Source organism: Labrus mixtus, chromosome 22 (assembly GCF_963584025.1).
Source record: "Labrus mixtus chromosome 22, fLabMix1.1, whole genome shotgun sequence".
Lineage (NCBI taxonomy): Eukaryota > Metazoa > Chordata > Actinopteri > Labriformes > Labridae > Labrus > Labrus mixtus.
In genome coordinates this window covers 6,150,241-6,166,730 of record NC_083633.1, presented here as the reverse complement: position 1 = coordinate 6,166,730, position 16,490 = coordinate 6,150,241, and the positions used below count along the sequence as shown (strand labels likewise).

General features: G+C 41.0%; 1 protein-coding gene across 1 annotated transcript in view; it reads right to left on the bottom strand.

Moving 5' to 3' along the window:
* Positions 1-2,894: 2,894 nt before the first annotated feature.
* The window catches only part of camk1da (calcium/calmodulin-dependent protein kinase 1Da), a 70,064-nt gene continuing 56,468 nt past the window's right edge, over positions 2,895-16,490 (bottom strand). Inside the window, exons 7-11 of the mRNA XM_061029631.1 lie at positions 14,715-14,827; positions 12,725-12,803; positions 12,478-12,565; positions 11,478-11,754; positions 2,895-10,645 (exon numbers count right to left, since the gene is read on the bottom strand). Of these exons, the coding sequence (XP_060885614.1) occupies positions 10,521-10,645; positions 11,478-11,754; positions 12,478-12,565; positions 12,725-12,803; positions 14,715-14,827 (682 nt within the window). The 3' untranslated portion in view covers positions 2,895-10,520. The remainder of the gene's footprint in view (positions 10,646-11,477; positions 11,755-12,477; positions 12,566-12,724; positions 12,804-14,714; positions 14,828-16,490) is intronic.

Below are 16,490 nucleotides of genomic sequence, written 5' to 3'. Positions count from 1 at the left end.
GTCTATATTAATAAAGCCCAGATGTCACAACAACAAGTCCAGGTAACAGGTACTGGGATCAATGTGCCACTGCTGAAAACAGAACTGAGAACTGCACACAAAGAAGAACTGAGCTTTTAGATGATCTGCAGATTCCCCACAGTCTGTTTAAACAAGTGTTATGACAAGTTGTATCTTGTGGTGGCTCAACACTAAGGCCAGTATGTGTAGAATTTGAAAGTGGTTTAAAAGAGTCTGATGGCACAAGCTTTCGACGTAAGGGGATTGGCTGGGTTTTTTGTGTGATACGAGATAGAATGTGATAGATTTAGGGGTGGTAATTAATTTCTTGAAAATGATTTACTTGGCGGGTTAAAGAATTCAGTTGTAAGCTTGTTCGCAAACCGCACATTGAGGGTGTTTTTTTTTGTGTGTGCAATGTGTTCTGGGTGACTCCTTGTCCAGAGTTTGGCCGCCCAAACTCATGAGTGGTTTTTTAATCTTAGTTTAATCAAGAAGCATCTATTCTGCAGAATTCTTTTTGTTTTGGAGCAGCAACAACTGTTCTGCAGGAAGACCTTAACCTTCCTACCTCAAGGGTAAACAATGCTTTTCATTAGTGTGTGTGTCCACATAGAACTTCATGCCACCCCTGGATAAATCAGGCCAGGCCAGTCAAGAAAGTCTAGCTCCTCTACTACTGCTCGGATATAAGTATATATATAATTATATAGTGGACGCATGATAAAAACATTAAACTGTAAGTCAGTAAATAACTCACCTGAACACAACATCATTGGGGAAGCTATTAAACCAGATCAAATAAGGAGACATTTTAGTTTGAATTCAACCTTCCACTTGCCTCATCTCTCCTTGGTGAAAGAGGATTTAGGCAATTTTAGAACTGCAGTGAAATAAAAAAACATCCTTAAACCAAAACATTACTGCGTTAAAGTAATCCTTGCTGGTATAATCGTGCTATTTTGGAAACAGTTTAGAGTTTTCTTTACTTGGACGAGGGTTGGTAGAGGGAGCCATCATATCACCCCCTGCTGTTTGCATTCAGACCTGTCTGTCCAAATGACACGCATGGTCTCTGCACGCATTTCAGATTCCCCAACATGCCACGATCCCACCTCTATTCCCTGTGAGATTGTGTGTTATCTCGCTGCTTCAGTTGATCTGCCTTTAATTAGTTTTCTGAAATATACACATGCTGCTTAGAAAAGAACAAAACAACATGTCTCTGCAGGGGAGAGATGGGTGAGGAGGAGGAGAAACCCTGCAGCGAGAGAGTGAGGGGTGGAGAAGAGGAGGGGAGGCAGCAGAGAGGAGGGTGAAGTCTTGAATTAAAGATGAGGAGAAGGCAGTTTAAGAAGCAGAGAGATCACTGACTCGGAGCTCAAACATACCTAGAGCTCGGCAGCCAAAGTCAACATATGGTGTTTTTATCTGTGCATGATGAAGTATTTGATTTAGCAGACATTCAGTTCTGCTGCTTTGCTATGTGTGTGACAGTTTAATAAGGCTGGAGAGCCGAAATACTTTGAATTCACAATTTTAATTTTAGTGCTTTGGTTTGTGTGTGTTTTGAACGAGTGGACACATTCAATATGTGTATGTGTGGGTGCACATGTTCCTCGAAACAGGAGGATATTGCCAACTGGGAAGGAGAGAGTAGCAGAGGAAGTGTGATGACTTGAACCACAGGAAGCTCAAACAGGCCAAACTTTGGTAATAAAGGTGGAATTAAAAAAATAAATTCCAGGCTAAGACTGCTAAGCAGGCGAAGCTCAGTACCAAATGAAGCTAACAAAGCTAGTTTAACAGTTGGGTCACTGACAATTGGTCATTTAGTGATACATTTTGGTCTTTAAAATTTGACTTTAACTTATATTTTAGCTAAAAAAGTATTGTGTTGGAATGGCATGAAGCAGCCTGTTGCTTTTCTGTCGTGTTGATACATGTACTTAAAGGCAGGGTTGGTAATTTTCAAAAACTAGCATGATTTTGAAAGTAGCATTCCCTCAGTGCTCCATCTGCAACCAAAACCCTGCCCTCTGTGCTCCCTCAAAATCCACGCCCCTCAATTACATGCACAAGTGCCATTGGTCCAGAAGCTGACCTTAGCCCAGGCTGTGAGTCTGGGCTCGTGCACGCAAGGGGTAGAGAACGAGTAGGGAGACAGGGAGTGGTGCCTTGAGTCATGCTAGAGCAAGTATGCTAACATGCTAACAATGACAATTCTGTTGTATGTTAGTGTACCTACATTTGCATATTAGCACTAATGTGAAAGTAAGACTGAAGACAACGCACATACCTACAACATATAGTTAAAGAAAACAATTCAGTTTTAAAAAACATTAGATTATTTATATCTTTAATTGAGTTACATAGGGGGCTTAGCAGCTGTAAAAACCCAAATTAGTCTTGAAGCTGCTGTTACAGAAGCAAATGCTGAGTGGTTTTGAAGGCCATAAATGTGTTTATAACTTCACTTTCACTGAATCCTTCGTTACATTTTGGGCAGTCATTTAAGTACTATAAATTATTTTTATATGGGGAAAATCTGTTTTTAATGTTGTTATCCTAATGTGTTCCAACATGTGCAAGTAAAAGAAACATGTGCCTCATGTTAGCCACATCTGTCTCCTGTCTGCTAAAAACATCTGCTGGCAAAATGTCGGTCAAAGAAGGTGTAGGATGTCTGCTTTATAGCTGCACATATGGGTCCTGGAATTTGTATTTAAATGACTAACTACAAACACAGAGAGACACGTTCTTCTGTGCACACTTGTCGGAAATCCAGTCCTAATTTTGAGTAGTAATAAAAAGACAGAGCTTTGTAATTTTGTGGGAAAAGCACAGACACACATAATGAAGAAAAAAAGGAAACAAAGTGTTGAAGACACACATTATGATCATTCAGGATTTATTCCAGGAGAAAGACAAATGAAACACAATCAGTCGCTCTGGCCTGTGTTGTCATGGTAGCTCTGATATGTGCACATGATTGTCGAAGGCATCTGATATACAAGCCCCATTAACAGAAATTCATCATCATCATCATCTTCATCATCATTATCATCCCAGCACAACAGGTGTGTGGCAGGCGGTGCTCACTCTGAGACATGAGGGTGTCGTCGGCATAACGACGGTGCACAGGATGGGAGTTTGTTGTGTGTCACATGCAGAGAGTAAATACAATACAGCCCAGCTAACTCAGCAGGCTCTGGACAAGGACACCCACAGGGAGACACCAGTTCCAAGAAGCAGCTTGTTTAAAGATTAATTCAGACAAACAATTTTAAGAAGCAGAGCAGAGTCTTAAGGGCAGAGGCAAAGACCAGATTATAATATTTTAGACAGACTGAAGAAAAGCAACTTGGATGGCAGCTAGATTTAATGATACTTACAAAGTGTGATTATGAACTCTTCAATCTTTTGGCAACAATAAGGAAACATTTATGTAAAGAAAAATTGACTTGCTTTTATACTATTAGAATTTACAAAGCTGTAAAATACATACACTTTTCATACTTTTCAATCTAAAAAGTGGGCTGTGTCCTATATCCCAGTGCAACTGACATACCAGTATAAAATACTCGGACATGCAACATTATTACCGCAAGTGCAGCTGGCACCGTCACCAACTGCAAGCGTCTTGACACGATTTGCCAATTTGCCCCCATTCATTAAATAGTGCAAGCAGCCAGTTCGCTGCACAAATCCTGCTGGTATACATCACAACATGGACAAGGTCGATGGCACCACTTAAAAATAAAAACTTTTCTCCGTCATTAGGTCATAATCTTGCATTCAAATTAAACAGTGGTATACTGTTAGGTAAAAAAAATATTTAGTTTGATTAAAAAGACTAATCACTAAATTAAAGACAACAAGTTATCAGCAGAGGTGGGCAGCGCCACTCTTGGTGAATTGGTGGTTGGCAGTGGGTCCGTACCTATAAACAATCTGCTATCTACTGGAGGCTGAAACCTCAACAACTTCTCCGGTAGCTAGCAGGATTGGAAACTCCACATTGGGGAAACAGATGGCACTAGAAAGAGCTAAACAGCTGTGGACTTTGCTGAACGCAATGGAAATTGAAATATTTTTACCTTCTGGGCGACCCCACAAAAACAGAATGATTCTAATACACTGGGTTTTATGTTAATTGACTTCCTTTGATGAACTGTTCACAAATTGTTTTACATAGTGTTTTTGGTCTAAATCACATAAGATGATACCTTGATGTGCTATCAAAGTTACCATCCTAACCTAGCTTAAGACCATTTTAATGCATTATTTGTTTTTAATTCCATTTCTGTCAGATCATTTGTTAAATACCAAAGGCCCCAGTGATGACCGTATCTGGTAAGATATTCTTGCTAATGAATAACAGAATAGCAATACTTATCTAGTCACCCATGATTTTTTTTTTGGGGGGGAAACAGCTCAAGAATAAATCTCTCAAAACTGTTTGTGGAACTGAAATTCTAAACAGCTTTCTGTGGACTCTGGCGTCTCAACCCGTGTACGTCTTTACATTATACAAAGATACTAACATCATACAAGGGAATATAAGAGAAACAGTCATTGGTGATGTTGAATCGTTGAAGCACTTTTGTTGAACATGCTGTGTGTGTTTTCATCTTTTGTGACGACGCAATTGGTCACCGTCTTTGTATATAAAAAAGAAAAGGTCCGAGAAGTGTGAGCTCAAAGGGCAGAGAGCAGACGAGAGCGATCCTAGCTGCTCCTCGCTGTTAACAGTGTGTTTCATAGTCGATCACAGCTTTGGATTTCTTCCTTTAGAATGGCAAAAAAACGTAAGCCTGAGTTCAGTAATTGTTGCTTTCACTTGAAGCTGGACTGATGTGTACATTTACATGTACAGCCAAAGTACACTGAAGTGGTTGTGAAACACTGACGGCATATAGGTGGCAGCCACACAGTGCTGGACAGTACATGAAAGCAAACCTCAGTGGGGAATAAAGGGGATTTAAGCTTTTTTTTTTTTACATTTAACATTCCATAGAGAATACAATCAACTTCCCTCAACACACACACACGCTCACTCATCCATCCCACATGCCTGAACAGCGAAACATTTGTAAATATTGTCTTGAAAATGATCATTCATATTCACAATCTATTTACACTAGCGTCTCGAACATTGAAGTATTCATTCAGAAAAAAAAGGTCTGTTTTTTTTTTTTTTTACAGCAGACATATTTGTACACATAACCACAGAGCAGCATGAACCTGAACCCTCTGTCTGCCTCACAATGACATTCATAAACCCAAACGTCCAGACTAACATGGACGACATCACATTTAACGAAACATGCTCTTACAGTGTTGGCTGATGATACATTAACATCGTTTAGTGCTCGAGAGAAACCTGGTAGACCGCTTTAACTATGTGGCTCATTTAATAATAATAATAATAGACAAATTCATGGTTAAGCATTAAGAGGAAGAATGTGCGACATTTTACACATACATATAGCATAAATCCAGTATATCCTGTGTAACTATCTCTCTAAGTCGTGACTGTCTACAATGAGTAAGAAGAGTGAGTCCCGCTGGCTGTGATGTTGTCTGAGCTGTGTTTACATGGACGGGGCCGGACGGATAGTCCCTGTGTATTAAAGCTGTTAAAGTGAGGGACTATAGAAAAGAAGACTAACATACTGTACTGACTGCTTTTTGAATGTCACGTTAGCGTTTTTAGATCACGGTCATTCCATGTAAATTTACATGCAATGTGAAGCTACGAGCTAACCGAGAGCGCTAATCATTAGCATGCTAACACAACAATGCAGCTCAAGACAAGGACAATTATGTCCACCGCTTGCTCTTAGCACTGAGTGCTTAATTATGGTGTTTTCCAATTCGATAACTCTTTTTTGCAAACACGAGTGGAGAGAGGTTGGAGGTGTGTCGCTGGAGGAGAGCGGGGGCTTCAGAATAGCGGAGGTGTGGCCAAACATCAGTTTGTTTTGGTTTCATGCTGGTGCTCCAGGGCGACATCTATCGGATGGATCAAAAAGTCGCACATTCTTCATTTAAAACAGACCAAACTACAGCATGGTGAAGTAACTTACTCCCCTAATGTTTTTAGCCACAGGGGTATTTTCTTTTTTTTTTTGCAATCCCAAGCTCAAGAAAAAGCATCGACAACACTTAAAAATGTTTTCAAAAAATGCATAGTGTTCAATGGTCATGAAAACATGGTTACAGTGAATAATTAGATTAAGGTGATCATAGGAATAAAGCCCTTATATGGTAAAAATCCCCTCAGTAACACATGAAGAATAACATGAACTGGCTTTAGTGTTAGGTTAGAAGAGACAAATGTAACATGTTACCATACTAAAAAAAAGAAGATTGAATTAAAATGCTGAATACTGAACTACAGAGTCATGCAGTACAAGACATGTGGGTGCTTCCCTGATAAATGCACATTTAAAATAATCAGGCTAACTTGGTCTTTGATTCTTAAATCCACCATAAAAAAATGTAACTTAAGCCCTAATTTGACTGGAGTAGTTGTGAGGACAGCGTGCATATACTGTAGCTGTAATGAGTTTGTCATGTCAGTGTCCTTTCCAAATACACAAGATTCAAGTGTTTCAAAAACAATGTAGTAGATCTGGTGAGTGTGTTAAGGGCCTGTACATATATCAGATTAAAAGGAAAAGAGGATTTCTATGTAAGGATAATTCTCAGGCAATAGGACATTTTCAAAAACAATTAAAAATGGTCATATTCCCGAAGCTGTGCAGTGTTGGCTTTACATTAATACAACCCAAAAAGGCTGAAGATGCCTTAATGTCTCACTTTTTTTTAAATCCTTGACCCCTCTAATTCCTCACATTAATGTTTAATTTTTGTCCCAAACGAATTACGTTTTTAATACTGTTTAGCCCCTTTCACACATGCAATGCGCTCCTGAAAATGTCCAGGAATTTTTGTTTTGAGCTGCATGTAAACATGTAAACAGCACATTTTTTCACCAGGATTTACCCAGACTTCTCTGCTCCAGCTTTTTAGTCATTAGTAGTTTCGGCAGGAGGTCAGGTTTGTTGATGTATCTTCAAGCTAACAGGATGGGGTGATAACGCTCATAATCTGTGACCGGGCCAGGGACTGGTGTGATTTTAGTGTACATTATGAAACTGTGCTCAGTATGCTCTCTGATCTTTTCTTTATACCTCAAATGCAACCAAATATAAAGGCAAAAACTGTCAACATGGCTTCTAACTTTGTTGCTCGTCTGCCATTTTTGTGCGTCATTTTTATGACACGTCTTGCCTGCCCGTCTGACAGCGAAATCTTCCCATTGTGAGAGGCATGTGTGAACACATCACTCAGGAAGATTTCAGGGGCAAGGAGTCTAAAATTTTCAAGAAATGAACAGGAGTGCATGTGTGTAAGCGGCTTACAGTCAACTTTTGCTAAAAGCTATGGTACCCAGCTCTTAGGAAAATATCTTGAAATGTGGACTATGTACTTCTGGTTTATTTTTAGAAAATAATGTCTCAAGTAGGAGAAAATTAGGTAAAAGATTAAAGCTAATGATTGGGTAGAAAGGTTGAAAAGTATTACAAGAGCAACTGGCACGTTGGATGGAGGGGAAATAGCAAAGAAAAAAACAAGAATGCTGGAACTGTCCATTCAGAGCTGGTTAAAGAAAGAAGATGCTGCTCTTAAAGAACAGAGATCATGAATTCATACATTTCGATTGGGTAGCATTCAAAGTCAGTGCCAAAGAGCTGTGAGTTTTAATACACACAACGGTGCAGCAAGCCAGAAGTGAATTCCATAAAGCTTGGGTGAGATTTGTTTTTTTTCAGTGTAAATTGACTTTCTTCCAGCTGGTGTGTCACACCTTTCTGACATTCCAAGCAGATTAAAACAAGCACTATGTTTATAATTTGCCGATACTTTTCAGCACCAGTCGGTGCACATAAAAAAAAGGTTCATGGCAAGACGTTAAATGGGTCAATACAGTTCACTCCAGATTCATTTGCAGCTGGAGTTCAGCCCTTAATGCAAGTCCACTTCTATCTCAAACAGTGTCGTTTTCAAATAGTTGGTTCTAACTCATTTATCAAATGAAATGGAGCCATTTGTTTCCATACCATGCACTAGTCTTTGGCTAGAATTCAAAAATAAAGGGATTGGTTTAATTGCCTCTGACAAAGATGTGACAATCTGATAAGTGTGAGTGAGCACCCGACATTTCACCGCTCTACTCTCTGAGTTAAGTCTGAAAGGCTATCACTACGAGTGACACAATCTAAACTACTGTAGTCATGACAGCGTCAGGAAAAAGATGACATTTGAGTTCTTTCGAGTTTGTCACATTGAATGTAACTTAGAACAAAAAAAGGACCTCAAGCTTTGGACTCCAACCATTCCATTTAAGCCACATGTATTGGCTTTTTTTTAAAACAAGATGGAAGTGTGTTACATAGTTTGGTTTTGCTGCTCATACCTAAGTAAATAGTTCAGATTTGCTATATTTTGACCGGTTCTCAAATTGTGAAAAACCAACCAATCTCTGTGTACTGTTGGGTGACAAAGGGTTCGCCAAAGGATCACCAGACACAGCAAAAACCCAACCTATCCTCCATGTTTATCCCCTGCTCTATACAATTCCTACTGTACTGTTTCAGAGTGGTAGATTGTGTCAAAACAAAACTGCCAAGATAGTAGAATCTATTTGTGCATGCTCAAAAAGCGTCTGAGTCGTTGGTGGTATTGTCAGTTTCAATGTCTGAGTCCTCCATGGTCACAAGTGAGTATAAGTCAAAACCACACTGAACTAAGTGCACAGCTGACATCTAAAGCCCTGGATCATTAACTGTGATGCCGCGACGACTGAACTGAAAGTACCGACAGAAAAACCTAAATCCAGAAAACCGGTATTTGCCAGCTCACAGTGCAGCTGCAGTTTTCCCTGAGCACATTCGAACTGGGCGCGGCTTGACGACGCAAAAAAAGTGAGATCATGGCTTCTGAAGAAGGGGGAAAGGAACACGCGCTTGGTTCTCCATTTTGGATTTATTCTCTATTCTACAAATGCATAACCATCTGAGGACCCATGTGGGAGGAGGTTAAATATCTCAGAGGCGGTTTGTAACTGGACTGCGTTGCTCAGGGCTCCTCAGATAGCTAGCCATCGCGTAGTCGCAAACATTCTCCACCGGAGGCAGTTTTCCAGAACATTCCTCCATCGATCCTTTACTTTACCTGCTGCATGTTTCATACTAACCTGTATGTGTGTCCCTGTAAAGGGTGATTGTTACAAAAGTCTTAGAAAGTAAGAAAAAGAATAAACAAATCGGAAACTTTCAGACAATCCTCTAACATCCACTCTAAGGTTTACAATCTCTAATCTCTGATCAACACTAGTGGATGGCGGCTAATCCGTGTCTGAGAATTTATCCGACCCTTCTCTGTGCAAAAATACATAAAGAGCTTACTTATGTTTCCATATCTGAACAGTCGTATGGTACTTTTAAAGCACTTCTTAAAGCACAAACATACAAAGAAGCCCATAAGGACATAGAACATGTCTTACAGGTGCTATATGTAACATTTAAAGATGAGGAAATCACCGTCACATTAGTTTGAAACGTTGGTAAAAATCAGTACGAGGCGTCTTAAGAAGCCTCTTGTCTGCATTTTACGCAGTCAACAGATTGGATTTGGAGGGATTCTGCTTGATTGTTTTATGGCACTTTACAGGAAGGTGGCGCTGTTCTTCTAGAGTGAAAAAAGACCAATAACTTCAGTGGTTTAATGAAGAAATGAAGGGGTCATGGAGACTGGAGTCTTGATTTAATGCTAGTACACATGATAATCAGAGAACACTAACCCTCTTGGCCATTGCGTTATTTATTTTGACAGTGATTGTACCAAAATAACACTTCTTATGTGACAATGATAACCCTTTTTTTTTTTAAAGTTACACATACCACCTTCAAAATTAACATTGAGAATAATAAAAAAGAAATCAATCCAGTTGCCAACAGTCAAACCTAGTTAGGAAAAAGCTAAATACAGTGGCGCAGGACAGACCAGATTAAGGAGGGAAGTTGATGTTTACTGACATTAAATAATATTTCACCCCCGGCCCAACTGGGAACCACCAACTTCTTCTCGAACAGGCTTAAGTCGACACCCACGCGTCGCCTGCATCCCAACACAGCCAGGCATTCGAACATCCTCTGTGGCCGTGTCGTGGCATTCTAAGCGGCGCCCTCTCGGTGGGAGGAGGGTGTACAGCGTGGCCCTGGCCTGAAACGTTTGGGCGGAGGTAATGTCCTCTGCTCTCCCTGGAGCAGGGCGAGGAACTGGTTGGGGCGGCACATCCGAACAGAAACGCAGTGAGGAGAGGGAGGTAAGAGGAAGAAGAAGAAAGAGGAGGATCCTCTTCTTCTCCTGTCGTCCTCCGGCTCTTTCCCTCTCTTTCTGCCTCACAGCGCTGTGGCCTCCCAGCTGGTTCCCCGCGGGACCTGGCGTCACTTGGTCTCTGTGAGCACCGGGGCCGGACCTGCTGAGGGATGTGGCCGGTTCAGCTCGGCGCCGGCGGCGGGAGAAGACGCTGCAGATGCCAGACTGCAGGGTGTGGCTGGTGCAGTTACACCTGAGAGGGGAAAAAAAAGACACATGACCCATGTCTAATTTTTTCACATCGAGGAGGCGGGATTAAAGACCTGTACCGCAGCCAGTCAGTAGGGGGAGCTCTAAATCATTTTGCTTCACTTCAGACAAAGTATTGCCACTCTTTTTACATTTCATTACCAGAAAATTATTTTACAGATTTTTGTGAGGAGGTAAAAAAATTAACTGGCTCTGTTTAAAACGTGTCACGACAGAACTTTTAACCCCTTGTGCTCCCAGCCGAGATCTTAGATCATCAAGAGCACCTTTATTAGTTGATCCCAGATCTAGGCTGGTTACCAAGGGCGACCGGGCATTTGCCATCAGAGCCCCTAAACTCTGGAACTCCCTACCCGTAGAAATTAGGCTGGCAAACTCTGTTCCTATTTTCAAATCCTTGCTCAAAACACATTTTTATAAGAAGGCCTTTTTAACGATTGATTAGTAATTAATGTCCTGCTTTAATTAATTTACTCATTTTTTATTAATAATTCTATAACTCACTAATGTTTTATCCTGTGTGTTTTGTGAAGCACTTTTAATGTATGTTTCATTTTGTTTGATTGAATGCATTCTGTAAAGCACTTTGTAACCTTGTTTAGATAAGTGCTATATACATAAAGTTATTATTGTTATTATTATTATTTATTATGAGGTAAAGGTAAATCTGAACGACAGGGCTGCTGTGTCAGGATGAGTTTGCTAAACTACGACTGGACAAGTGCTGTTTGTCTAAGGTTAAATGACACACTTTTGACACACACATATGTTGTCTTGACTTTGTAGTACAACTAATACCTCTGAATCAAACTTACATTCTTTGCGAGGAGCTGCTATGTTGTTGTCAATGGCAGAGGTTTTGTTGGCGGCCACGTTGGTGCTCGGGCCTTGTGCCGCCTGGCCGCTGCTTTGGCTCTGAGCAGGCTGGATCTGGCCCGCCGGGATCTGGCCCGCCGGGCTCTGGCTCGGGGCGGGCTTCTGGGCCTGGCTCGTCCTGGTCGGCGGGTTGGACTGGTCCATGCTGCTCCCCATGCTGCTGCCAAGCTGCAGCCGCCTCATGTGCCGGACCACGGCGGTGGCATTGAATGCTTGCTGGAGAGGAGAGGAGAGGAGAGGGAAACAAGGAGGTGATGGTGAACAGAAACAGAAAGCTCTCACTTTGCATCAATACCTGTGTGTGTCAGAAAGAGAATCATTCTTATTTTATATTATTGATCTCCTGTTTGAGTTTGATTTAACAGCAAGGGATGTAAACTGAATAATACTGTCAGAGGTAGGTGGAAACGGGCCAAAACATTTGACATCTACATATTGTTTAAGCATGAGCCTAGTGGATTATGAATGTACTGTAATGGGATTTTTGAGATTTTTTTAAAAATGACGTCATAGAAAAGATCAAAAAAGGGGATTTTTTGTTTGATAGGGGCTTTGAAGTCGCAGTCAAGGATCTGCTTTGAATGAACTGGCACTAGTGCAGAAATACCGTGATATGGTCTTCTGTTGCAGTTTATCTTCCATGAAAACCATCTGAGGTTCAGATATTACACGAGCTGCATGTGCTATTAACACCCCGAGCTGAGGGTGACGTACTGTGAGGAGCAGGTCTTGAAGAAAGGGGGAGATTTGTTTCAAGTCTGCAGGTAAGTTTTTATAAACGTCTCAGAAGAAAAGTGATGATGGAGGTGAACTCCAGACAACATATCAGGCCAGGTTTTTTTTTACTACTGAGTGATTCATCTTCTCAAACACAGACTATCGTTTGAGTAGCCGTGCAGCCGAAACCAAAAAGAATAAAGTGCAGTAAACATCATTTACCCTCCATTTGCTCTTGGCAAAGTTCTTCTTGATCTGACGACTGACTGACTCATGGATGTTCTTGCAGAGTGCTGTATCCCCGGAGATCCTGATAAATATAAACACACGCACAATCACAAAACACCTCTGACTGTTAATCAATAACAATATCGATTTTATGCCTTTTTGCAAGCTTGTGGTGTGTGTGTGTGTGTGTGTGTGTGTGTGTGTGTGTGTGTGTGTGTGAGTGTGAGTGTGTGTTCCTCACCAGGGGTGTCTGAGTGCCAGGTCGCAGGTGAAACGCTTGGCTGGATCTTTTTCCATCAGGCTGCCGATGAAATCCTTGGCTGGGGGACAAGAAAACACGACGAAGGCCACAAAAGGTAAATCATTTCAGACAAATAAACACCTAATCAACCGTAAGCAGCGTTTTTTAAATTAAATTATCAGGATAATCTACAAATGAAGGATATCTGAATTGCCTCTAAATCAACCTTAATGTCGTCCTTTTGTGTTTTTGCTGTTGACTTAAACTTAAACCTGCCGTCTGTAAGACCATTATCTTGTCAACAACATGGACATGGTCTCAGACAGTATGTTTACATAATGTAAAAACAACAACAACGATTCCTTGTGTTAAGTGCGACTAAAACTCAACTTTTAAAATGCAGGTAAACATGTTAGATTGACTGAAAACCTACTGAAGCTAATTTCTCTAAACCAGCCAAACACACCTCGTTGATAATAATAATTAGATATACTCTAAGGGCGGCTGTGGCTCAGTTGGTAGAGTCGTCGCCTCTCGAGGGTTGAGGGTTCGATCCCCAGCTGAGCAACAGGTCCGATGTGTCCTTGGGCAAGACACTTAACCCTGAACTGCTACTGTGGCGATGTATGAATGGTGATGTACGTCGCTTTGGATAAAAGCGTCTGCTAAGTGAATTGTAACATTGGAACTCTCTTAATCCCGCGAGGGGAAATTAAACTTTACTCTTTGTTATAAGCTTCACACACAGGCTGAAATACACACACATGCACAAAAAGGATCCTATGTACTGATGGAGAGATGTCAGAGCTCCTGAGCTGGGGGTTCGTTGCCTTACTCAAGGGCACCTCGGCAGTGCTCAGCAGGTGAACTGGCACCTCTCCAGTTACCGGACCAATTTCTACGTTTGGTCCACACCGGGACTTAAAAACCGGCGACCCTCCGGTTTCGAACTCAAGTCCCCACAGACTGAGCTACTGCCGCCCGCATGCAGTTGGGGATCAATTCAATCTTGCATTTAAACACCTCAATTGTCCCCAAACTGGCCTCAGTGTTCTGAACATGCTGCACAGTTCCCGTGCAGGGCTTTGACTTGGAAGTTGAGCAGCAGCATTAATGCATAGAATAAAAGCCTAAAAGAAAACAAGGTGCAGGTATTGACATGGTAAATGATTGAGCATGTACCACACATGAACTGCTCAGTCCATTGAAAACTTCAAATCTTTGCTTAAAATTCACCTCTTTGCTCTAGCCTTTAATACAATTTGAGCTTGACATTTTGAAATGTTATTCATGCTCCTATTTATTGTGTTTTTATTGTGCTTCATTCTGTATGTTATTTTATTTGTTGTTTTTACATTGTGTTTTTTTACACTTGTACAGCACTTAGGTCAATCAAGGTTGTTTTAAATGTGCTATAGAAATAAAGATTGATTGATTGATTGACATTTATATACAGCGTTTATGTTGTGTCAGCTGAAGGAGTTAAACATACTGTACATGCAAGGAAGGAAAACAGTTTACCATTTGACAACTTGTTTGTGGATTGTTTTGTATGAGATGTAAGAGGTCAACCCGAAGGTCCAACAGTAACTAGCTGAAAGGGGACGTTTAGCCTGTTGTACAAATTTAACCTTGATGAAAACACTAAATGAATACCAAAAGGAGAACTGAAATTATTGCCATATCCAAAATGCATGTACCAAATATCATTTCAATCCATCTGATAGGTGTGGAGAAACATAAAACTATTACCAACCATGTCAACCTCAGGGTGTCAGTAGAAGAAGAAATGTAACACCAAAGTTATCAGTATCATAAATGTCTCTACAAACTTTAATTTCATTCCTTCCAGTAGATAAATGTTGGACCTGCAGCCAAAGCATGGCGACCAACAGTTCCTATATTAGATTGGTGGTCGATGGACGAGGAAGGGGAAATGTTGAAGAGGAGGGGGAGATGGAGGAGGTAAAGGAGGGAGGCAAAGGCTCACCTGAGTCCGATATGTCGTCCCAGTACGGCGCGTCAAACTCGTAGTCGGCTTTCAGGATCTGCTCAAAGAGTTTGGAGTCGTTCTCGTCGTAGAACGGCGGGTAACCACACAGCCTGCAGAACGGAGAGTCGTTCAATCAATGATTCACTTAATAAGTCAATCATTTAGTCTTTTCCTCAATCAGCCAATGATTGATTAGATATATCATTCTATATTCTACCAAACAATTACTCATTCCTTCATTTAGTCATTGATCCATTTACTTCCTCATTAATTCTTTCTCCTCTTTAGGGTTAGAAAAATCGACAGTTTTTGTCAATTTACAGAAGAAATACATTAACAACATAATTACTAAGCTTTGGTTCAGTCGTTTTTTTCAAAACAACCCGAACAAATGCTGTTTCCTGATTATTATTTAGATTTTTGTTTTGGCCTTTACTTTATAGGAAGCTTAAGATTGACAGGAAATATCGGGAAGAGAGAGTTGGGGATGACACGCCCACAAGTGCACGGGGCGGCTGGTCGGGGGGTCGATCCCCAGCTACTGCAGCCACATGTCCATTGTGGCCTTGGGCAAGACACTTAACTCCAAGATGCTCCTGTTGCTTTGTCAAAGGCGTACACATGTGTATAAATGGGATTAGTTACTTCTGATGGACACTTTACCATCAGTGTGTTAATGTGTAGGTGTGACCTGTGGTGTAAAAGCGATTTTGAGTAGTCGGAAGACTATACAAGCTCAAGTTAATTTGTTAATTTGACAATGAGCACATCTGATTAAATGCTCCTCTCTAAAGAGACAATGCAAAAACATCAAATCAAAGAGTAAAGGCTGTTGCCAGCTGAAAAAAATCAAATGAGCATGAATGAGAATGTTAGACTTCACTTCTAAAAAGCTCCAGAGCATCAAAAACAGCAACAAAACCGGATGTGGGACTGTGCAGTTCCTTTTTAAAAGTGTATTTAAGGCCTGTTTTCAAGCCTTTATTTGAGAAACAGGACGGTGGATTGAGTCAGACTTCGGGGGATGAGAGAGTTGGGAATGACATGCAGGAAAGGAGCCAAAGGTCAGACTCAAACCCAGGCCGTCCACCGATGTGTTGTGAGGATGAAAGTTTGTGACCACAGGAGAAACCAACTTGTGATATTGTGTTGGCGTTGTGGATTCCTTCCAATCTGCAGCTTTAAATGCGCAGCTTTTATTTGAGGTAATATACACGCACCTCAGCGTGGATTATGTGACTTGCAGCTCTGGATTGATTTGCTTGTATAATATGTTCACAGTGTTCTGTTTGTATTTGTAGTAGAGCACTTTTAGTCTAAGCTGTAGTTGGCTGTTGTTAAGCGTTTATCAGGATAACATTTGATTGCTAGTGAACACAAATGAACAGAAGCTCCGGTCTGATTCTCCATAATGAGCCGACTGAAGCAACATCAGAGCTGCTGCTCAACCAAAAACATCATCCGCACCTCATTACTAAAGTTCTGGATGCACCAAGACATTTTCATAAAAACTCATTAAAATGCCGTTCTCCATCGATACACACACTTACACACACGCACTCACTCACACACACACACACACACACACACGCACTAGAAGACACACACAGAAGAAAATCACAGCAGAAGCAGGATTTTGTTTTTGTTTTTCTCATTTCTCATTTGGTTAAAGACTCACCTGTCACACAGTGAACAATCCACTCCACTGAACACACTCATAACACACAAACACATGCACACACACACACACACACACACACACACACACACACA